This window comes from Pseudorca crassidens, chromosome 15, assembly GCF_039906515.1.
Source record: "Pseudorca crassidens isolate mPseCra1 chromosome 15, mPseCra1.hap1, whole genome shotgun sequence".
Lineage (NCBI taxonomy): Eukaryota > Metazoa > Chordata > Mammalia > Artiodactyla > Delphinidae > Pseudorca > Pseudorca crassidens.
The window spans coordinates 88,967,821-88,990,960 of record NC_090310.1 but is presented as its reverse complement, the minus strand read 5'-3'; the positions used below and the strand labels follow the sequence as shown (position 1 = coordinate 88,990,960).

General features: G+C 66.4%; 2 protein-coding genes across 3 annotated transcripts; one reads left to right on the top strand and one right to left on the bottom strand.

Moving 5' to 3' along the window:
* Positions 1–438: 438 nt before the first annotated feature.
* On the bottom strand, positions 439–19,380 carry TCEA2 (transcription elongation factor A2). 2 transcript variants are annotated; one of them, XM_067708816.1, is made up of 10 exons: positions 19,249–19,380; positions 5,105–5,167; positions 4,680–4,785; positions 3,708–3,798; positions 2,549–2,679; positions 2,257–2,313; positions 1,744–1,898; positions 1,528–1,674; positions 883–954; positions 439–662 (listed from the first exon to the last, which is right to left on the bottom strand). In XM_067708816.1, exons 2-10 carry the CDS (start codon positions 5,156–5,158, stop codon positions 654–656), a joined length of 822 nt encoding a protein of 273 aa, XP_067564917.1. In that variant the 5' UTR covers positions 5,159–5,167; positions 19,249–19,380; the 3' UTR covers positions 439–653. The 2 variants fall into 2 exon arrangements, with proteins under 2 accessions (XP_067564917.1, XP_067564916.1); XM_067708815.1 differs by lacking the exon at positions 19,249–19,380 and adding an exon at positions 7,981–8,181.
* SOX18 (SRY-box transcription factor 18) lies at positions 18,010–19,877 on the top strand. Its single transcript, XM_067708817.1, has 2 exons — positions 18,010–18,462; positions 18,608–19,877. The coding sequence occupies exons 1-2, from the start codon at positions 18,105–18,107 to the stop codon at positions 19,411–19,413; spliced, it is 1,164 nt and encodes a 387-aa protein (XP_067564918.1). The 5' UTR covers positions 18,010–18,104; the 3' UTR covers positions 19,414–19,877.
* Positions 19,878–23,140: the final 3,263 nt, after the last annotated feature.

The window sequence follows — 23,140 nt, the reverse complement described above, 5'->3', positions numbered from 1 at the left end:
GGTCAGGGGTCCACCCCCATTCACACTGCTTCCACGAGCAGTGGGGCATCCTGAAGGCTTGCAGGCAGGCACGGCTGTGGGGCTCAGACTTAGCCTCCCGCCCATAATCCCTGGACCCTGAGCTGCGGTGCCCGGAGAGGTCGTGAGACCCCGGCTCCTCTGTGCGCCCACAGCCCCCCCCCCCAACCTGATCCTCGTGCTATGCAGGCCCAGCCCTGCCCCTCCCACGGGTACACTCAGGCCCCTCTGAGAGCCAGCGGGCTCTTCCTTCCAGTGCTGTCCCAACAGGCCAAGCCTCAGCGTCACCCGACCCCAGGGAGGTGGGCTGTCTCCGCAGCGGCGGGGGTCGGGGAGATCAAACCAGAGATGAGGGGATGGGGGACCCAGCTTGAAGCCCAGGCCTGTACATGGCCCACCAGGACCAAGGGCTAGGGAAAAAACAGTGGCAAAAAGAAACATTTAATAACTGGGGGGTAAGAGGGGGAAAGGTGCACTGCAGGCAGGGTGGGGGGCAGGGTGTGCTGCCTTCTGAGGAAGGCCAGGTGGGCAAAGGGCAGGTCTCCAGAGAAGCTGTATCTGTTGGCAGAGGATGGGGAAAGGGCGACGGCCAGCACTGGCCGTGGCCCAAGGCTGCAGGCACACATGCACAGGGCTCAGCAGAACTGCAAGAAACAGGTGAGAGGCGCCCATCCAGCCACGTGGCCTGCAGGACCCCACAGGGCAGGAGGCAGGGCTGGGGTCTCCATCCACCATCTCCAAGGCTCCCAGGAGGCTGGCTGGCATGGCCATCCCCCAGTTCACACCACAGACCCCACAAAGGCTGGAGACACCCTCCTCCAGAGAACAGGGCTGGGGATGGATGGCCTGGGCTCACCCACCTACCTTCCAGCGGTTTCCACACTCGTTGCAGACAACGAACGTGGTCATAGGCTCATCGGAGCTGCGGGTCTGCACCTGTGGGGAGGGCCACGGTGGGAGGGGCCCAGCCCCAGGGCCTCAGTCCCTTGCAGCTGGAGGCCCCAGGGAGCAGGACTTCCCAGGAGTCACAACCTGGGGAGCCCGCCCCCCACGGCCTCAGGCCGCGCTGGCCTCACGTCACCTGGGCTGAGGCTGCCCTGCAACCCCCACCTTGCGGTCGCCCCAACCGCTTTCCTCTTACAGGGCCCCCCAACATCTCTTGGGGCCCACCTCCACAACTCTGAGCGGAGTCCTGCTACCACCACCAGGCACCCATCCTCCCACCAGCAGCAACACAGGGGGGCTGGGCTCCCAAACTTCAGTGCCCCAGAACGAACGGGCTGGACCCACCGCCCGAGACCGCCTACTGGGGAGCAGGGGTCCTCGGCAAGGGGGAGGCCCCAAGGGTGACCGCAGCTCCCAGCCCCATCGGAGACTAGGTTGTCGGACCCCCGTCCCAGCACCACTCACACCGCACGTGTCCAGGCGCAAGGGGGATCCGGCCTGCACAGCAGGGGCACGCACGGCTCCGAGGAGGGGCGGGGCTCCGGGAGGGCTGCCGACGCTCACCTGCGTGTAGGTGCAGTTCTTCTTCCTGCACTTGCCGCAGGTGAACAGGTCGGTCTGCGTGCCGCCCGTGCGCGCCATCTGGTGCTCGCGGATGGCCTCCTTGGTCATGGCCTTGCGGATCTCCTTCAGCTCGTCGCTGGCCATCTCCTGGGGCGAGGGGCGCGTGCTTAGCCCGCGGCCCGCCAGGGGCAGCCCCCAGCGCCCCCACGGGCTCACCTCCGAGGTCATCACGGCGATCTGTTGGGGCGTGATGGCGCCGCACAGCACGTTGCGCCGCAGGCTGGGGTTCTTGGCGTCCTTGAGGTTGGAGAGGCGGCTGCGCACACGGTTCTTGTACTTCATGTCCGTGTTCCCCACGTCCCGGAAGATGCGTGCGGACGTTTAAGGAGCCGTAGGGAGGCCGATGCCCCGCCCTCCACCCCTGCCCCCAGGTCAGCCAGGGCCTTTCGCGAGGCGTGTCGCAAGAGCCAGCCACACGTGGGCGTCGACAACTGACGCTTTCCCGGCTGAGACCCAAATGCAGGCTGGAGGCCCGGGACCCAGGCCCACCGCAGGCCCGGTCAGACCCCAGAGGGTCTGGGAGGAGCCCCCTGGTCAAGACGAGCACGCCCACCCGACCGCCCAATCCCCTGGCGAAGGCGCAGGACAGTGGCCACTAGGGGAGCTGAGCCTGGCTGGCCCCGCAGTTCCTCCAGATCTGCAGCCCCCAAGCCGCTGCACAAAGGATATATTCCTCGATCTGGGCCGACAAGCGCTCGCAGTCTGCACCGACAGCCACGTGGTCATCTGCAAGAAGGAGCCCTGACCAGCTGCCCTGCCGGCTCCCCCCCACACCTCAGCCTGTGCAGCATCCGGGCGTCCTGCTCCCCAGAGACCCCCGGCTCCCCACCCCCAAGGTCAGCAGCATGGGGTTGGACTCAGGTCTCCACAGGCAGGCGGGGCCCAGGCCACCTGGGAATCAAGCGTGTGTCAGGAGCCAGGACCCCGAGGTGTGCTGGGTGGCCCCGGCCCAGGCACTCACGGTCCGTCTGCAGGGCAGCGGTCAGCATCTCGCGACACTTGTTGCGCACGGCGTCACAGGTGACCGGCACCGGAGGAAACGTGGTGATCCTGGGTGTCGATGGCGTCCTGGGCAGCTCTGGCCTCTTGCGGCTGGAGAGAGGCCCGCTCGGGCCACGTGCACCTCCGTGAGATGCCGGTCCCCAGAAAAGCCAATGTCACAGCCACGATGCCCCCAGACCCCGTCTGCTCCACCCTGACAGCGGCCCAGAACCCTGCCCATCTACAGTCAGGTCCAGCACGTCCACGCGGTCTGGCCAGAGGCAGTGAGGATCACTGGGTGAGACACACCCCCAGACGGGATCCCCACCCTCAGGGAGACCTGGGACACGGGGCCACACTGCCCAACGCAAACTGCCAGGTCAGGGGGAGGCAGACGGGACGAGGGATCACTCAAGACCAGGCACCACTATGCAGGCAGCCCCACCCCGTGGAGGTCTGGGCACCCCCCTCCATGGGTTGCCTGTCCACAAGGCTCTGTCCACCCACGGCCCTCCTCTCACACCCCTGCATCTCGTGACCCTGTGACCTCCACGGAAGCCAGTGGAAGCAGGCGGCTTCCTGGAGGAAAACTAAAACGTGCAGGTGGGCAGATGAGCCCACGTCTCTGCACAGCCATGCGGTGAATCCAAAGCTCAGCTTTTCCTCGCCCTTGGCCACTGCTGCCCAGTGGGGTCAAGGGCAGAGCAGCCTCTCAGCCACAGCCCATCCCGGGGGCGGCAGGAGCAGGGAGGCCTCAGTAGCCCCAAAGCCTGCACCATGCCACAGCCTGGGGCATCCCCGGTGAGGGAGGGGCCGGCAGCCAGAGACCCCAGGCCAACGTGGGTAGCCAGAGTTAGCCCGGGCCTGGATCCGGGGACGTGAGCAACGGGCTCCCACAGGCCCGCTCAGCCAGGCAGACAGAGTGCCCCCCTCAGATGCTTGGGGCTAAAAAGGCCCAGAGGAGTCTCCGGAGGGAAAGTGCCCAGCAAGAGGCTGACCCTGGGGAGAGTCCCTTCCGAGGAGCTGAAAGGGCTGATGACCTCAGCGCCCCCACCCAGCGCCCCTGGAAATCCGCACCCCGGTCTGCCGAGAAAGTGGGGCCATGGGCGGGGCGTGTGTCTGCCTTCCAGACGTGCTACCTGGGGTCCTGGGCCTCGGAGGCCTCCTTGGAGGACGATGTGGGCAGAGGCCCGCCCCTCCTCCGCTCCCTGGCTTTGGCGTCTGAAGCATCTACATGTGCCGGGAAAGAAGGGAGGGCTGGCTGGGAGAAGGCAGGCCCGGAGGGCAGGGCGGGGCCAGGGAGGGGGGCAGACCACCACCGAGGCACAGCCCCGGCCAGCGGACATCGGACCCTGCCTCCAGCCCCAGCCTCCTGCGAACGACTGCGGTCCTCTCTGCAGCCAAGGAAGGTCCTGAAAAGTCTCCCTGAGTACAGAACCCCCCCAGAGTGACGGCCTTCACGGATGGCACGGCTGGACTCGGACAAAGGCTGGTCACCGCAGGCAGGCCGGGCATGGCCACTCCCCAGCTGGGCCTCGGCCCCAGAGCGAGCCATCGAGGGAGTCCCAGCCTGCACTGGGGACCTTCCCACAGGACGAGAAGCGTCCCATATGCCACCAGAATAAATACGCTTGTCCAACACGCAGCCCAACAGCCACGCAGGACTGGAGAGAAGCCCAGGACATGCAGCTCTGTTTCCCAAGGGCTTGGACAGAGCCCAGGAGGGGCTGGGAAGGGAGGGGAAGCTCAGGGTCCAGTGGGGGCATCCCAGTCGCCCCACTGTCCCTAGAAAGAGGCTGCCCGTTCCCTGAGGGGCTCCAGACGCCCCTTCCTCCTCCTCCCCCTCCTCGCCCCCCCTCCCCCCCGCCCTCTGACTGCCCCACACTCCTCCCCTGGGCGACCTCCCCCAGCTCTGCCAGGCCCCCCTCCAGGGCTCAGCGCAGCCTTAACTCCCCTTGCTCCTCGTGGAGCCCCCTCGTCCCAGCCCGAGCCAGTGCTTCCTGGACTGGATCCCAGGTGGCCCTGGCTCGGGAACAGCACAGTCTGCCAAGGGCCAGCGCGTCTCGGGTGCCCCTCGCCCCCACGCCCAGCCTAGGCTGCCTGACCCGCACCCAGGAGCTTCTTCCAGGACTTGATGAGAGACTTGGCCAGCGTGACGACCTCCTCGTCCGAGCTCTGCTTCCGCAGGGCGTTGACAGACATGCCGACGCGGGTGGACTGCAAGGCAAGCGGCCAGGTTGGGGGCAGCGGTCAGACCCTCCCCACAGACCCTCGGTGACTCCCACAGGGCAAGCTGGGCACCAGCGAGGGGAGGTGGATGCCCCCCCCCCGACGGTTACTGCCCCATGTGCAGGAACCTCGCGAGGAACACAGCGGATTGCCCTTGAATGCCCCTCCCTGTCTCGTGGAGCAACAGAGAAAGGCAAGGGACAGTCTCCTCAGAGGCAGGGATTCATGCCAGCCAAGGGCCGGGGTGGGAAGCAGGAAGCTCTGCCAGGTGCCTGGGAGCTGGGGGACGGGGCACACGGGGCCCTACCTGCAGCAGGTGCAGCGTGACGGGCATGGCCTTCAGTTCCCGCAGCAGGTCCATGGCTCCCTCCTGGAAGGAGAAGGGAGGACCCTCGTAAATGACTTTGAGGTCTCAGTGGGCAAGCTCAGCTCCTCCCACACACGAGGGCTGGGGGAACACGAGGCAGTGACAGTCTGGAGATCCACCTGGGCTCAGATGCCCAGGGAAGGCAGGCATGAGAAGGGAGCAGCTGTGCACTTAACCCCAGCCCAGGGCCCCCAAGGGCCGTCAGGGGAAAGGGCCGAAGCCCATCCCCAGCAGGGGCGGCGCCCGCACCTGCCGGGTCCCACATCCCCCGCCCACGTGGCTCAGGCAGCCTCTCCTCAGTGCCGCCTGCTGGGGCCAAGCCCTCAGGGACCTCTGCTCCCCTCACATGCACCCCACGCCCCCTGCTCACTCCCTCCAGCCGCGTCACCTCGCCTGGACGGCTGTGCCAGAACCCCGTCTCCCTTCTCTGTCCGGCACCCCTGCCCACATCTGCTTCCTCGTAGCCGCACACACAGGGGCCACACGGCTCCACAGCAGACGAAGCTCCCCAGGGCCCTCAGGGGGCCGAGCTGCCCGCCCCGGGACCCGCTGCTCCCACTGCCAGCGACACACCTGCCCCACTCTCCCTCCAAAGCTCTGTGCAAATGACACATTCTCTCCCGCTGACGGCAAGCAGCCCGGCGCCACCCCGTTCGCTCCCCGCCTCGCCTTCCTCCACAGAAGGCTCACGGAACCCACCGGTGTGGTTTCACGTGTGCGTGTCTCCCTCACGACATGAAGGAGGCAGCCATCCAAGGGGCGACAGCCTCAGATGTCCCGCAGCCTGGCCGTGGGAGGGGCAGAGCCTGCCCCATCCCTGATCTGGACGGCATCTCTGCTCAGGCTGCAGCTTCCCCCTCGTCACCCCCGCGGGCCCTGCCCCTTGGGCTACAGAGTCGAGCCCTGTAGTCAGCTCCTCAGAGGGGACAAATGGTCACCAGAACCGAGGGCACAGCGCCACTCGGCGATCGATCATCTTCCCCCAAACGGAGCCCCGGGCTGCAGAACGCCAGCTTTCTGTGGCCTCCGGACCAGAGGGGCATAAACGTGATTCCCAGTCACGGCCCCCAACTCCCCCAAGGGGCCTCAAAGGCACTGGGACCCACCAGGAGCCTCTGCTAGCTCTCACCCCCCACTCCATGGCGCCCCAAGCCCCCTAGCCCCCTTCCCAGTCCACACCTGTCCCCCCTCCTCATTCTCCCCTGGGCTTCCATCCATGCGGTGCTCCACCTTGATGCCCCCTGCCCCCGTCCTGCCTGGCCCGACCCAGCCCTCCGTGGGTTCCGTGGCCCATCTCTGCCCCCAGCTGGGGCGCATTTATTTTGTCTCCTTCAGAGGGGAAGCAGCTTCTTTCTCTGGTCATCTCTGGAAACAGCCATAGACGTTCCCACATCCCTGCTCTGTGCTGCCCACAGCCCCAGGGGTGAGAGCATCATGCGGGCTTTGGGGCAGGCGCTGCTGCTTGATGGATGAATGAAAGCGTGGGAGCCAGCCCCCTTCCCAGCCCCGGGGGAGAACCCTGTCCAAAGACCCAGACTCAACCATGCTCAGCCCAAAAGTCACCCCCAAACCACCAGTGCAGGCACACAGCCCTGGGGTGGTGGGGCAGGCATCTCAAGACCCCAGCTGACCCTCCCTCACGGCCCCCACCACCCCTCGGCCCCGCCCCAGGAGCTCAGTCTGGGGAGAGCTGGTCGCGTTTATTGAGCCTCTCAGGGAGCCGGCAGGACTCCTCTCCACTCCCTAGAGGCAGGTACCACCCACCAAAGATGCTCCCTGCGAGGATACCCAGATCACCAAGGTCCAAAGTTGAGAGGGGCCTGAAACTGAAGCCCCATGTGCTGTCCGCCCCCTACCGCCACCAGCCCGAGACCGGGCACAGCCTTCCCCAGAGGCTCACTGGCGAGGGACGACAGAAGCCGGCCAGCTGGTCGCGGGGGTCGGGGGGAGTCCTGCGCCCGGGTATTCCCAGGCCAGGCTGGGGGCTTCCTAGGGCTCTTTCCCAAGGGCGCCTGCGCATCTGCCCACTCCCCAGTAGCTGCTGGCTGAGCCCTGGCTAAGGAAGGGAGAGGATTTATTAGGGCAACCCGGTTCCTGGAGGACTGAACAGACAAGGAAAAAAGGGCCTCCCAGACAAGAAAGGCCTCTGGCCGGCTGGCCGGTGAAATGAGATGATGGGGGCCGCAGCCCCAGGCCCGGCAGAGGTAGGGGGGCGCTGTAGCTCCAGGGGAGAAGGGGGTCCACTCTCACACTCCAAACTCTCGAAGGCGGAGAATGGGTGTGGGAGACCCAGGGTGGGACAGAGGGCTCTGAGTCGGGGATGGGGCTCGGCGGGGAGTTCTGGAGGACTTCGAGGATGCCCCGGCTGGGGAGGAGGAAGACGGGGGTGGGGGGGCGGCCAGTCAGGGCTGCACGGGCCGGGGCTTCCGCAGGGCCTGGACGGACTGGGCCGAGGAGGGTCTCCGCCGGCCCGGCCTCCCGAGGGGCTCCGGAGTGAGGGGAGGAAGCGGGCGGATCCCAGGCCTGCGGGGTCTCAGTCTGGCAGTTTGGGTTTGAGTCCAGAGCGGCTGGCTCCCGGGACAAGGTTCAGACCGGATCGCGGCCTCTGCCGTGGGTGCGAGGTGAAGGGCAGGGCTGGCCCAGGGCGGGGGTCTCGGCCTCCGGCGGGGGTCTCCCCGTGTCCCGGGAGTCTCTCCCGGGGCGGAGTCTCGTCCTGCCCCTCGGGTGGTCGCCGCGGCCCTGACGGGGGCTCGGCAGGCTCGGCGGGGGCTCGGCGGGACGGGGGTCCCGGGGTCCTGGCGGCCCGCGCCCCTCACCGCGCTCTTCTTGGTCACCATCTTGTCCAGCCTCCGGGCGATCCGCGCAATCTCCTCCTCCTTGCCCATCATCGCCTCGGGGGCACCGCCCCCAGCGCCCGCCGCGCCAGCCTCGGCCTCCCGGCCCGGACCCCGGCCCCGGCCGCCGCAGCCTCCCGCACCCGCCGCAGCAGACGCAGCCCCGCCACGGGCGGGAGACCCTCCGTTCAAACCTCCGGCCCCCGCGGCACCGCGCTGCATCTTGGGATACGTAGTTCTCGCGCCCGCCCGCCACGCGCACGCCCGCCCTGCCCCGGACCACAACTCCCAGGAGCCAGGGGGCGCGCAGGGCATCCTAGGAAGTGTAGTCCTTACGCGGGCAGCCGCCAGTGGACCGGTTAGCCGGCGGAGGGCGCTGCGGCCGCGCGGGGCGCGGCCGTGCGTGGGGGCCGCGGCGCCGAACCCGCGCTTTCCTCCCAACACCTCGCGGGGGCGGCCAGGGTCCGACTGCGCGGGGCCGCAAAGGCACGCTGGGGTCCGTCCCCTCTCCCCGCCCCATGAGCCGTCCTCCGCCACCTTCCGCTGTCCCGGGGTCGCTGCCCGACCTCCTGAGCGCTCTGGCCGGGATTGTGGCCTCGGGGACCCTCGGAGCATGGTCAAGGGGGGGAGGGTCCTCAGGCTGGTTTTCCGGGGTTTCTGCATGCCCACCCCCAACCCCCAGCACTTTGTCCTCCTTTGCCCTGCGGAGAAATCAGATGGGGACTGGCCTCGAGGCTGGCTCCGTAACAGTGACCTACTCCTGCGGGCTGTGCTGATGGCCCAGACCCTGCCTCAACTGGTGCCTCTGCCAGGGTTGGACTGTCTGGCACGAGCCCTTCTTGGCAGCCCAGGTGATGCTTCTGAGAGGCCTCTCCCGATGCTCACCTTTGTGACTGTAATCTTAGGGACCGGAAGCTGCTTTGAGGTTTCTCGGAGATACACCCGCCCACTCCAGAGGGGAGAGGCTGAGTGCTTTGCTGCCTGCTGACCGTGTGGTTGACACGCTCTCCCTTGTGCTCTAGCCTTTGTCAGAAGCCATGGCTGAGCTCAGCATCTCAGGATGCCCTGTCGTGGTGCTTGGAGGAGGAATTTCCTCCTGTCAGTCCTCGAATCAGCTTAACTTTGCCTGCTGGGGAAGCCTAGCTGGGCAGCCTCCTCTGTCCTGGCTTTGAGTGAGGGAGGCTTCTATGTGTGGGACTGGGTTGGATGTTTCAAGCCACAGAGACTCTAAAGCATGACCTAGAAGCTGGTTAAGAAGGGAGGGCCCTGCCCCTTGTCCCCCAGGGGTGGGGCCCTGGGGTTTTGTCCTTTCTCCTCAAGTGGCAGAGCCAGCCGGGTAGACACTGAACACTGGGCACACAGAGGAGAGCAGGGGCTTGGGGACTGTATTCCAAGGCTGCAGAGTTTGTACCTCAGCCCCTGTGACCGGATCCAAGCTGCCGAGAGGGACAGAGGCGGCCGCGGGACAGGGACCAACCTGGGGAGGTGGGGGTGGGCAGAGATGGAGACAGGGCAGGTCTGGGAGCTGAGGAGGGGGACTGGGTCGGGTGGGAGGGAGAATAGGACAGGGTGTCAACCTGCAGGTCAGGAACCAACCCCCTGGCAGAAAGACTAGTGGGAAAGACTCCCGGTCGCCTCTGCATTGCTCTCTAGGGGACACGTATTGTCCCGCAGCAGGGCTGGGACTGACCACAGCACAAACTGGAGGCACCTTGTGTCACAGCCATCCTGCTGATACCCCAGCGTCCTGCCGACGCTCACTGCTGTCACTGCCGGGAGCTGCAGCGATAGAGAAGCACTTAGGTTCTATATCACACATTTTAGAAAATAATTCGGTAACTGTGTTTCAGTGGAATTGGTTTCCATGGTAACCCCATGGGCTTACTTTGTGCGCTGCCCTGCGATGGGGCACCAAAGCGAGGACAGGGAGGCGAGGAGGGGCTGTCAGCTGAGCACCAAGGCCCTGCCCCGGTTCAGGCAGTGCAAAACCCAGACCGCCCACCTCAGGCCCTCGGCCTCTTTCGTGAGAAGCCAGGTGGTCTCTACCTCTGGAGCTTCCGGCAAGGGCCACAGAGACAGCTCCTCAGGGGCCTGACACGTCTCAGAAGCTCTCGACTAAGGCCACCGAGGCTGCAGACAAAGGGAGACCAAGACGCCATGGCGCTCGAGAAGAGTGGCCAGGAGGCGGGGCGTCCTGCGGGAGGAGGGCCCAGCCTGGGGAGCCTGGCCTGGGCAGGGCAGGTGATGGGGAAGGGGGAGTGGACAGGCAGGCGGGGGTGCGTGGCAGGGGAGGTGGGGTGCTTCGCAGCTGGGGACCTGCGGCCCACGGCCCTTCGCCCCGTCACGGGAGCCCTGAGCCCTGACACGGTGCAGTCCAACGTGGAAGCCACCCCCACGCAGTGTCCGGGCCGGGTGACCCGCCTTGTGTCCTGCAGGTCCCACAATGAGAAGCGGCCGCTAGGTGGCAGGAGTGAGCCACAGACGGCCTGCGGGCCAGGTGGCCACCACCCTTCCCCACCCCCCAGGAGGTCCAGTTGGTTCTGGCCACAGCCTGGAAGCAGCCCGGGTGGGGCTGTGTTTGGTCCTGGAGAGTGACCCTCACGTGTGGGGTCTGTCGGTGGGTCCCACCCTGGCCAGGGTAGCACTGACTGACCAACCCCAAAACCCCCGACTCCCCACCTTAGAAGTCCCTGGTCCCAGGGCCCCTCATGAATTCACACCCCCCAGAACCTTGCTCAGGTCAGTTACGGCCCACCCGAGACCCCTCGGACCCTACCCAAACTTGGGAACTTCTTCCTCCAAGGAACGTGCCCCAACAAGCTGCCTGGGCCCCCAGAACCCCCCGCGCCCTCAGAAAGCAGTGCCTGTAGGGTGACATCAGGACGGTGAGCCTGGCTGTACCCACAACAGGGTGCCCACCGGGGCTCCAGACCCCACGTCCTCTTTGCTGCATCCAGGGAGTTGGCATACCACCCGAGTCACGTGGGGGGGATGCGTGAAGCTGCCCACGTGTGTGCACGCTGGGCACAGCACAAGTCACACGCACAGGGGCTGTGAGGCGTCTGTCTCCCCCGACTGCTCGGTCGGCCAGAAGAACCAGGCCTGAGTTCCACCCTCTGCTGCATCCCAGCCCCCAGACACCTACTGGGTAACGGAAGGAACGTGGCACCCTGGGGGGAGCTGGAAAGAACTTACACCTTCACCTTCTGGCCACCCCCAAGCAGGGGAGCCCCAAAAACACCCACCCCCCACCCCATGAGAGGCCAGCCCGGGACCAACTTGCCTGCTACTCTGGGCTGCAGCCCTGACACACAGACCTTCCTAGAATCAGGTGGGGCCCCGTCCCCACGACCCCCAGCCCCTCCACTTCCTCCTGAGATGGGCCCAGGAGGGGCAGGAGTGGGGCATGGAGAGCTGAGGGCCAGGGGCACCCAACAAAGAGGTACCAGGCCGTGTCTGGAGACTGTGAGCCATGAGCAGGGGTGGGGTGGGGGCACAGCTCCTGATTAGAGGTCAGAGGTGAAGAGGAATCAGCAAGGAGCAGGGACAGAGCCCCCAAGGGTGGGGGACAGACGAGCTCACCTTCCCAGACCCACCCAGCCCCCTTACTCCAGGATGCCCTCCTGGACACCCCACCAGTCCACCGCCAGGGGGCCTCCCTCCGTCCCCGCGATGGTCCCCAGGGAAGCGCCTAGTAGAAGCCCCGTTCCTGCCCCCACCCTGGGGCTGACCCCCCAGCTCCCCCTTAGGGCTGTGTCCCCTCCTGCAGGGGTCTTCCACGCCTGACCCCTTTATGGCGAGAGATACATGGGTCTGCCCTCAGGAGTCCTGCGACGTAGGGAGCCTGGCCCTGTCCTGGGGGCTCTGAGGGGGCAGACACAGCCCTGACAGGGGTCTGGGGACATCCCAACAACGCGTCCAGGGTCCATCCCCCAAGAGACGCGCTGCACCTTTGGCCCAGAGGCCTGCCCCTCCCCCGTCCTCAGTGCACGGAAACATCGGAAGCTCAGGCCATTAATTTTTCTATTTGTGTCCCCCACCACTTGCCCGCCCAAAGCCGGCCACGACCCCAGCAGGTCGAATCTGTGCTTCCCTTCTGGCTGGGGCAGGGGCCTCGGTGGGAAGGCCAGTGCCACCAAACTCACACGGAGACCGCTCCCCGTCTCCCCATGGCCACGGGGGTGGGGCGGGGAGATCTCTCAGCCCCAGAAGCCCCCACCCCTCCCCGGTCACCCTGTCGGCAGCTCTCCCCCGACACAGGCACCCAGCTGTTTCCGTACCCTATTTCGTCAGACCCTCCAGCCCACCCTGGGGGCTGCAGTTCCCCACCACAGGGGCTCTGTGGAGCTCAGACCCCAGCCAACCCCATCCAGGCCGCCCTCAGATCCCGTCCTCTGAGGTCAGGCAGGGCAGTGACCAGGGACCAAGTCCAGCACGAGTCCCCTGTCCCATGTGCCAGCGCATATCTCGGCTCTGCCATCCAGCCGCCCCCTCTCTGGGCCTCGGTCTCCCAGTCTGCAGAATGGGAAGAACCGCTGCCCCCAGCAGCCTCTCGCGGAAAGTCCCCAGCCCAGCCCACAGCCTTGGCCCAGGCCCAGCTCCCTCCCCCAGAGGCAGAACTTTGGGGGAGGCAGGAGGCATCCCCCAGAGGCCAGCAGCAGCCGGCCCTGGCGGCCTGCTCCAGGCTCGCTCTAACAATGCGCTTCCCCCACACAATTCCCAGAAACACCGCCCTCCCTGCCCTGCCAGCCCGCCAGCCTGGCGGCCACCCCACCCTCCCCCTCCACAGGGGCCCCAGCAGCCGCAGGGTCAGGGGCTCCGGTGAAAGCAGGGGGTCTGACTCACAGGGGTCCCCAAGGCAGTGCCTCCTGGCAGTTCAGGCACACCAGCCCTGCCCTGGTGGAGAGAGACAAAGGAAACTCCTGGGAGAGGCAGACTGGGGGCCCGAGGAGCCAGGCCTTGGGAGGTGACCTTGGCCAGCCCCACTCCCACAGCAGACCCCTGCCCTTCTCTCCTAGTGGTGAGTTGGTGAGTCCATCCTTCTGCCTGCAAGGCCCATCTCCACACAGCAGCTGTGGAAAGCCAAGCCAGGTCACACCCCTCCTCTGCTCAAAACCCTCCCAAGCCGCCAAGTCTCCTTCAGATAAGAAAGCGAGGCCCTCCCAGGCCCCACACGCCCGGTTCCCTCCCCAGCACAGGTCCCTGCCCCAGGGCCTTTGCATGTGCTGTTTCCGCCGCACAGAAGACTCTTCCCCACGTGTGCCCTCACTGCTTTCACGTGTTTCCTTCAGGGTTGGCTCCACAGTCACCTCCCGAACGGGCAGGCAGTGAGCAGCCCTCTCTCCCCACAGCCTGGCTCCGGATTCTGACTTCTTTGTGGATTTGTTGATCGGCTCCCTCTCCAGCAGAGCGGAAACTCCCCACAAGCAGGGCTTGGGGCTGCTTTGTTCCGCTGCTAAAGCCCTATCTCCTGGAACAGGGCCTGACCCACGGTGGGGTCAATAACCGATCGATGGACGGATGAGTGGATGGCTCCTGCCCCTGAGCAGGAAGGGGCAGATGGTCCCCAGGAACGCAGGCTGCCCCCCGGCCAGCTGGCAGCCCCAACCGGTTGGACCATCAAAGCCATTTGTCACCAAAGCCAGGGCAACAGCCGAAAAGAAACTCACAGCTGCCGTGCCCACCAGGCCCCGTGGGCCAGTGACCGACCACCTGGGGGGCTCCGCCCCTTCTTCCCATGCTTCCCAGGGCCAATGAGAACGGTCACCAGAGCCCAGTAGGCGAGAAGACGAGCCAGGCCAGCCCAGGGCAGGGCAGTCGGGGTGGGAGCCCGGGATACGCAAGTGTGTCAACACACAGTCCCCCAGGCAGGACACGCAGAGAGCCCCATCTCTGCCCCACCAAGAGCCCCTGAGGGGGACCAGGGCACCATCCCTGGAGGACTGGGGCCGGGGTCACCGAGGTCTGGGCAAAGACAGCCTTCCCAGAGGCTGCCCGGGGCCCGGACTGAGAGGCATATGGGGGTGGACCCAAAGGCAGGAACACGGGGCCTGGCTGGCCAGCTGGGCCGGACAACTGGACAGACAGAGTGTCTGGCGCCTGCTCAAACAGGCTGGCCCTCCTCTCAGCTGCGGCCTTCCTTCCTGAGCTGGTGTTTCCTGGCTCCTCCCTGCTGTTGCCGTGGAAACCAAGTGGGGCCTGGGCCCCCGCCCCAGCTTCCCACGGAGCCCCCGCTGAGCACCAACTGGGGCCCACACAGGACGCAGGTCGCTGGATGACGAGCGTGGCCGCGGTGCCCCAGGGCTCGCCGGGCTCAGCACCCCGACTCCCCTCCCTCACAGCAGCCCGGCGTTCGGAAACGCCTCTTCACGACCCCAACACCTGGGACGCCCACAAAAGCGACCTAAGCCAACTGCCCACAGCCCGCCTGCCCCCCTGAAGCCACCGTCACGGGGTCCTCCTCACACACGCTGCATTCAGCGCCCCCCCACCCACAAGGCCCCTTCAACCCAGAGAAGCCCCCCCCCCGTTTGTTCCTGCTGGCCCAAAGCACTCAGGGGCGCGCCCGACCCCTGCGCGACAGCCCTGGACCTGCAATGGTACCATTCTCTCCACGCGCCCAAGAGGCCCACGGGGCACCCGACGAGCACACTGACACCCTAGTTCCCGCAGCGCCCAGCTCTTCTGGGACTCCCAGGTCCCACGACGGTGGCAAACCGTGCACTGACCCCAGCACTCCTGAGAGCACTGCCCTGCAAGCGTGAGCACCGTGCCAGCTCCCTCATAGCCCCGTGGCCCTCTGCACACTGCGCCCGGCACCCCAGCGCTGAGCAGGAAAGCATGGGTGGGGCGAGCCTGCAGCCCCAGGCCTGAGCCCCAGGGTCCTCCAGGACCAGGCCTGCTGCTGGGCGTGTGCCCACTGGGTTCTAGGCCATCGGGTGCCCTCCCCAGAGGCCACCCCCATCCCCACCCGCCTCCAGCCTTTGGAGCAGCCGCAAGAACAAGCCGGGGGCTCCGGGCCAGTCCTGGAGTCCTGGTCTCCAGGACCACAGGGAAGGGTCTGAACTGGGCGGCCTGGCTCCAAAGCCGAGGTGCCAGGAGACCAGAGACCTCTCCACCTGGATGAGCGTCTGACGGGGACCCCACCCCCGCCCTCTGGGAGCAGGAGGGTCCTGCCCCACCGGACTCAGTAATTGGTCCCAGACCCTGCTTCTGCCCCTGCATTAGCCAGGCCTGGGCGGCTGGGAGCCTGTGAGGTCTATGCCCCGGGCAGCAGCGCCTGGGAGGTCCGCCACCCCCAGGGCCCAGCCAAGCCCCCACTCAGAGCCACCGAGCGGATTACCCAGCATCCCTTGCAGGCTTCGACCAGAGCCTAGGGGTCCAGTCCAGGCTGAGGGAGGGAGCGGGCGGAGGGCCAGGAAGGCAGTGTCCACTGGACGCCCAGGCCAGACCCCGCTCACAGAGCAAGCTTGCCCGCCCTCCCACCTTCTGTCTGGGGAGATGCGGGCTGCAGACAGGGCCCCCCCAAGGGTGGGTGGCAGCAGACCTGGACCAGGCCAGCCTGAGGGGGGTCCTGGAGACGTAGGAATGCCCCCAGACTGTGGATGGATCAGGGGCCACAGCTTGGTAGCCAGAGAAGTCTTGGGGAACCCCTCCCTTGGTGGGTGTCCAGGGCCAAACCTCCACTCTACTCCCCGCGGGGCCCCATGTCCCCATGGCAGAGTCCAGCCTCACCCCCACACCCAGGCAGACAGACACGAACACACAGACCACACACAGATGCACAGACACACACCTTGGATGCACAACTGGCCACACCCACGCCGGCCCTCCTACAGCCCCAGGGGGAACCCCCCGCCCCGAGGCTCCAAGGTCAAGGCCACCCTGCCTGCAGCTCCCACCCCTCTGTCTCCCCAACTGGACCACGGGCCAGAGCCACCGGCCCTGTGCCTGCCGGGCAGCACCCAGGGAAGGGTAGCCTGACCCCCAGGAGGTGGGTGGTTACCCCAGGAGACGCTCCCCTTGCCTTGCCCAGCCCTGGCCCACAGGACGTGACAGCCGGACACCTGAGTTCCACAGCCCAGCCAAGAGGGAGGGCCACTGGCTGGCGCCAGGAGAAGCGGCCATCCTGGGGGGTGGGCACTGGTGGTGAGGTAATTCTGGGCACTGTGGCCACTGCGCTCCCAGCAGCTTGAGCAACTCAGCTGTCAGGGGCTGCGGGGGGCCAGGCAGGACCCCTAGGGGAACCCAAAGTCCGTCCCAAGGTAGGGCGCTTGAGCAGAGGAACCTGGAAGCCTCCTTCCCAAGCCCAGTGATGATAATCCCAGACCCACCGCTGCCCAGGCTGAGCCAGGCCCTGGTGACCCAGACCACACTCAGAAGGCTGCAGGGAGAGAGGCCTGTCGAGTGCTGGCCCCTTGGACCCATCCTTCAGCCTGGAGCGTTCCTCACACATCTCTCCCCACCAACCCCTGCAGGCTGCCCAGTCCACCCACCTACACTGGTCAAAGGGGAGCTGGCAGCACTGGGAGAGGCTGTGCACCCGTCCACCCCCAGGCCCCCCGTTCTTGCCTGCCTCCCAGGAAAAGCCAGTCTTCCCCCGAGACCCAAGAGGACCCACCTTGACTATCCCCAGTGCCCCAGCATGGGGTCAGTGTCCATGAATTAGGTGCCAGGGCCTGGGAGATCTGGAAGCCACCCAGGCCTACACCACAGGACCTGCCCTGGGGACAGGGTGCACGCCCAGCGGCCCCCAGAGGACCCCTGCGGGCACGCTGACCTCTCCCCAGGACAGCTCCGGAGCAGCCGCTGGGGCCAGCTGTCAGACCCACAGGGGACCCACCCCACTCATAAGCACTGACTGTGGCCTAGAGGGACTACCAGGGACAGAGGACCCAGAAGCTCTGGCCACACAGACCCAGGGTCACCGACACCTATGGTCACGCACGCACCGTGGAGCTCCCAGCACATGGGGTGGGGCTCCTGATGTGGTAGTGGGGCTACACAGCTCCCAAGCTACGAATGGATGTGCAGGAGGGAAAACTCATCCCAGCCCCAAAAGAACCACCCTCAGCAGGAGGGGCAGGGAAGGAGCCTGCCCTGGCGAAGACGCCTCAATGTCTGCAGCCCAGATCCCCTGCTGATGGGGTGGGAGGGGACTGCAAGGAGGCTAGAAGCTCCTCTGGAAACCCTCTGGGGTCGGATGGCCCAGGGGAAGGCCCCTCTTCCCCCATCTGCCCCAACTCGAGGTCCAGCCTCATTCTCTTGCTGCAGCGCTGGTCTGGCCCGCTGGGTAACCAGCTACTACTGGTCCCATCAGGCCCGGGGAAGGGAGAGGAGGCCCGGGGCTCCACCCACTCTGGACCCCTCCCCTCCGGCTCTGCTATGGGTCCGGGGCATCTACGCTCTCCGTCCCCTTACTCAGCTGCGACTGGCCCGGTTCCCAGTCGGTCTGGGAGTGGGGCGGGGGACACGGAGACCGTCTTCTCCTTTAACCCCGTGAACAGGCCCGGGCTGGCGGAGGGTCTCCAAGCCCTCAGCGCTGAAAGTCCCACGTGTGGGTGGAGGGTGGGCGAGCATGATGCCCCGGGCTTATCCAGAGCAGCTCCCCCAAAACACAAGTTGCTTTTCCCAAGGCGCCCTTCCCTTGGAGCCAGCCTCTGGTTGGGGAGGCAGCCTTCCCCACTTCCTCCCCGGGGGCTCTGACTCGTTGCGTGTGTGGGTTCGTCTCTGAAAGCCTGACAGCCCCCAAGAGGACGCCCCCTGCCAAGCTTCGGGTCACATCAGCCACCCTCTCCCACTCAGGGGGTCTCTCCTTCAGAGGGTGCGGGGGGCGCCGCGCAGAGGAGGCGGAATCCGGCCAGGCCGAGAAGAAAGGGAGCCCCCGGGAGGAGGGGGCGGCCCGGGCCCGCCACGCCACGCCCCGCCCCGCCCCGGTCGCCACGCCGCCCATTGGCCCCGCGCCGCTATATCTGGGCGCCCACCCGGCGCGAGGCCACCGCCGTCCCTACCGCCGCCCACCCGCCCCACGCGTCCGACCCCGACGTGCCCGCTGCCCACCCTCCGCGCTCCCGCGCTCCGTTCCGCCCAGGCCGCGCCCAGCTGGAATGCAGAGATCGCCGCCCGGCTACGGCGCACAGGACGACCCGCCCGCCCGCCGCGACTGTGCATGGGCCCCGGGCCCCGGGGCCGCCGCTGAGCCGCGTGGCCTCCCCACCGCCCCCGCCGCGCCCGCCGCGCCCGCCGCGCCCGCCTCGCCGCCCAGCCCGCCACGCAGCCCGCCGCGCAGCCCCGAGCCGGGGCGCTATGGCCTCAGCCCGGCCGGCCGCGGGGAGCGCCAGGCGGCCGACGAGTCGCGCATCCGGCGGCCCATGAATGCCTTCATGGTGTGGGCGAAGGACGAGCGCAAGCGGCTGGCGCAGCAGAACCCAGACCTGCACAACGCGGTGCTCAGCAAGATGCTGGGTGAGTGGCTGCTGGGCGGGGGCGGGGACGTGGGGGGTTGGGGCGGGCGGGGCGCGGGGGCACCTCACTCCAGGGCGCTCGCGGAGCTCGGCGGTCCGCCTGCCCGCCCGACGGCACCCGGCTGACCCGCGCCCGCGGCCCGCAGGCAAGGCGTGGAAGGAGCTGAGCCCGGCGGAGAAGCGGCCCTTTGTGGAGGAGGCGGAGCGCCTACGCGTGCAGCACTTGCGCGACCACCCCAACTACAAGTACCGGCCGCGCCGCAAGAAGCAGGCGCGCAAGGCCCGGCGTCTGGAGCCCGGCCTCCTGCTCCCAGGCTTGGCGCCGCCGCCGCCGCCGCCCGAGCCCTTTCCCGCAGCCACCGGCCCGGCCCGGGCCTTCCGCGAGCTGCCGCCGCTGGGCGCCGATTTCGACGGCCTGGGGCTGCCCACGCCCGAGCGCTCGCCGCTGGACGGCCTGGAGGCAGGCGAGGCCGCCTTCTTCCCTCCGCCCGCGGCGCCCGAGGACTGTGCGCTGCGCGCCTTCCGTGCGCCCTACGGCCCCGCCGAGCTGCCCCGGGACCCGGGCGGCTGCTTCGGGGCGCCCTCGGCCGAGGCGCTCAGGACCGCGCCCGCCCCCGCCGCGCCGCTCTGCGGCCTCTATTACGGCGCCCCGGGTGTGCCCGGCCCAGGCCCCTATCCCGGCCCGCTGTCGCCGCCGCCCGAGGCCCCGCCGCTGGAGGGCGCCGAGCCGTTGGGGCCCGCCGCCGACCTGTGGGCCGACGTGGACCTGACCGAGTTCGACCAGTACCTCAACTGCGGCCGGACTCGCCCCGACGCCGCCGGGCTCCCGTACCACGTGGCACTGGCCAAGCTGGGCCCGCGCGCCATGTCCTGCCCGGAGGAGAGCAGCCTGATCGCCGCGCTGTCCGACGCCAGCTCCGCTGTCTACTACAGCGCCTGCATCTCAGGCTAGGCCGCCCGGGGCGCCGCGTGTCACCGTGTCACCGCTCTGTCTCTCTCGCAGGCGGAGTTGCCGCTACTCGTCATAGCCCCGCAGGAACCGGCAGCGCCGGGGCTTGGCCGGGCGGAGGGCGCCCCTACGGGGCGGCCCCCACACGTCCCGGGGCTTGGCCGGGAAGCCCAGGCCTAGGGCGTGTGGGCTGGCCCTGCCAGGGCTGTTTTGAAGCGCCTAATCCTTTTCTTGCCGTGTATTTTCTAGAACTAGGCTGTATTTTTTACTTCGCCTTTTTTATATACATGAGACAATATATTTAATTTTTAATTAAACTTTTTCTTGCAAGGGGTTTCAGTGATGCAAAGCACCAATGTAGCAAGGGCTCTTTAAATAACGTTCGTTTGCTGTAAAGGAGGAGCCGGGAGCTGGGTGCCCCAGGCGAGGCCACAATAAAGCACGAAGCGCCTCTCCTTTCCTCGGAACTCCCGCGTCTGTGGTCGCTGGGGGTGGGGAGCAGTCCCCCCCGGGGCCCTGGGCGTGCCCTTCCCTCCAAAGTCCAGGGAGCCTGACTCGCAGCTGGGCCCCACAGCATGCACTTCTCCACCCTTCCAGGACACTACCCCAGACAGCCGATGGGAGGCAGGGGGTGTGGGCACTCCCCACCCTGCCAGCTCTCCACCCCCCTAACCCCCATTTTAACTCAAGCCTCATAGCGGTCAGACTACACCCAGAAATTCCTTCCACACCCTCACCCGGGTTTCACCATCCTCATCTCATCCTGAAAACAACTTCCAAGCCCAGTGAGTGCCCAGAACCGCCTCTCTCTGAAGGAGGCTGGTGGGGTTGACGCCTGTCTGCAGACATGACATCCTGGGACTCCCATCCGTCATTCTCTCTCAACACAGTGTCCCCAGAGAGGGCAGCACCGTGACAAATCCACACTGCTTGCCAGGGTGACGTGTGCGGGCTCTACCAGTGACACGCGGTCAGTGACCAGAGCAGGGGAGCTCAGGCCTCACGTCTCGAGCCTCCACCTCTGGAACCCATCACACTAGCCTTGGGCCCTCTCCCAGCAGGACCGGACACCCTGTTTTCCCTCGGCTTCCTTGCTTCCACTAGCGCCCCCTCACTGGGGAGCCCATGGGTTCAGGGAAAGTTGGCAACAATCACCTTGGGCGATTCTTCTCTCCTGGGACCGGGTCCCGAAGTGAGGGCTCTACACACGCACACCCTTCTCAGGGCCTGATGGATCTTCCAGACCAAGATGAGAGGTCGTGTGTCCCCCTGGCCTGGCCTGCCCCAGTAGCATGTGGTGGGGGGGTCCCGCTGATCTCTGACAGCTCTGATGTAGTGCGTGCGCCACGGGGCGCGGGCATCTTGTGATGAGGTGCGCTGCTGTGTGGCTGCCATGAGCCTGAATCCAGCTGCGTGTGAGTGCGTGTGAGCAAGTGTGTGCACGTGCTCCGAGCATGGCTGTGATGCTGTGACAGTGTGGCCATGTGACTCGACGTGACCCTCCATGAGGATGACTGTGTGACACCCAGGGTGTCTGAGACTCTGTGTGCGCATGCGTGTGTCTGTGTGTCAGCCTGGGTGTCGGTGCACATGGGTCTGCTGCCTGAGCGTGTGTACAGAGGTGAACAGGGTGTGGGGCTGTTCTTACAGGTGTCCTGCCTCTGAGAGGCATGGGAGCAGGCCCCGGAGACCTCAAAGACAAAGGGACAGAGAAAGACAAGCTGACGGGGCGGGGGGGGGGGGGGGGCAGGCGACGGACTCACAGGTGGAGAGAGGAGCCCTGGGCGGGTCGAGGCACAGACAGAAATGGCCCCCAGGACACCAAGGACAGTGCTGGTACACAGGAAAGAGGCAGGGAGTGAGGCCCAAAGGGACAAGGGTGGTCCAGTCCAGCCGCATCTGTCATGGTGGGAGGCAACTCTGAGACACCAATGCTGAGTCCTGGGCTCACGCACGAAGGCTCACATCACCCATGAGTGTGCACACCCAGCTCTCATGGCCCCTGACTCCCACTCTGGGCCTGCCCCTGGTAGGGGGACAGGTGACCCACCCACTGGAGCCCTGGGTTAGCAGGGCCAAGGTGCGCCCCCCCCCCCATCGTGGGGTTGGTCTCTGTACAGATGGGGACCCGTAGCCGCCAGACTCCAGCAGCCTCTGCCCCCTGCCACACCCTGGGGGGCAGACCCTCCCATCTCCTCCCCCAACCCCCTGGCCAGGGCAGGGGGAAGGGAAGACCAGCCCAGCCTCTCCTACCGCCTAGAGCCATGTGACCAGACCCTCAGAGGGCCCCCCTGTCTGGGCGCAGGCATCACCTCACCTGTGCCCCACCCCAGAGACACCCGTGGACACACATGGAGAGAGGCTGCAGGTGGGCAGGCAAGGCCGTCTCTCATGTACGTGGACAGCTTTCTAACATCCTCCTCACCCCACCCTCGGAGTCAGGAGGATGGGGGCCTCAGGGTGCCTGGGGTGGCACAGGCCCCACTGCCCAAGTGCGGAAGGGCCGAGTAGCTTGCTCCCCAGAAGACCCTCCCTCAGTGCCAGCGTGGGATGCCGGGGGGGGGCATGGGGGCGTCCGGGGGTCCCAATTTGGACCAAGTCCCTGGAGCCAGGGGCTGGGGGCATTCAGGAGCAGAATCAGGACTGGGGACGCGCGCACACACACACACACACACACACACACACACACTCATACACGCGCGCGCGCACACACATGCGGAGGGCAGCTGTTTTCAGAGAGTGCCTCAGGTGGGCACCATGCCTGGGGCCCTCCCAAGGAACCTGCCCCGCAGGCTGGGCCGCCCTCCTAGGCAGGACTACAGCTCCAGGGCCTGGGTGGTTCCAGCCCTGGGTCAGGCTCCCCTGCCCCCCACCCCCCGGCTCCACCCACCTGCTTCCCCTAAGGTCAGAGAAGGGATGTCCCCACCCCCAGCTCCCGCTGAGTCAGGCCCGCCAGGAACAGACCCAGGCGACCTAGCTCCTGGCGGGAAGTTCTAGCAGCCCGGCCTGGCCTGAGCCACAGCTCCCACACCCAGGACCCAGCCTAGCCTGGGGGTGACCTGAGCCGAGGTGTGGAACTCTCCCCAGCAAGCCGCCCACAGGAGGAGGTGGGGGGGGGGTTAGAGCAGGTAAGGTGCACCCCTCTCCCCCGCAGGCACTATCATCACCTCGACACCCTCAGGAACACCCCACACACAACCAGACACACACCACACCAGGAGCAAAGCTGTGCTCACACACCCGCCCCCAACAAGGCCAGGCTGGGCAGGCGAAGAGGAACTGGACTGTCCACCCACTTGATGGACAAATACGCTGGACAGTCCAGCTGCTCAGCTGACAGCCTCCAACACCTACAGACACTTCTAAGGGGACAACTCGGTGGTTTCTAATCTGTTCACAGGGTGGTATAACCATGAGCACTAACTTCAGCACTTTTCCATCACCCCAAAAGAACCTCGTCCCCACTAGCTGTCACTTCCCATCCTCCTTGCTCCCAGCCCCTGGGAGACACTAAGCTGCTTTCTGTCTCTGCAGACTTGCCTATTCTGGACTTCGTGTAAGTGGCCTTGAGAGCCTGGCTTCTCTCACTGAGCATCGAGTGTTCAAGGTTCATCCATGTTGTAAACTGAATCAAAAACTTCATTCCTTTTAAAGGCTGTATAATATTCCACTGTATGGAAGGAACACAGTCTATTTATCTCTTCATCAGCTGATGGACACTGAGGTTGTT

Coding starts and splice junctions, on each gene's coding strand:
- TCEA2 (XM_067708815.1), bottom strand. CDS start 8,052: ATGATGGGCAAGGAGGAGGAGATTGCGCGGATCGCCCGGAGGCTGGAC. Junction 5,168..7,980: donor TGGTGACCAAGAAGAGCGCG/GTGAGGGGCGCG, acceptor TTCTCCTTCCAG/GAGGGAGCCATGGACCTGCT. Junction 2,314..2,548: donor CGCTGCCCTGCAGACGGACC/GTGAGTGCCTGG, acceptor TCCTTCTTGCAG/ATGACCACGTGGCTGTCGGT.
- SOX18 (XM_067708817.1), top strand. CDS start 18,105: ATGCAGAGATCGCCGCCCGGCTACGGCGCACAGGACGACCCGCCCGCC. Junction 18,463..18,607: donor GGTGCTCAGCAAGATGCTGG/GTGAGTGGCTGC, acceptor CGCGGCCCGCAG/GCAAGGCGTGGAAGGAGCTG.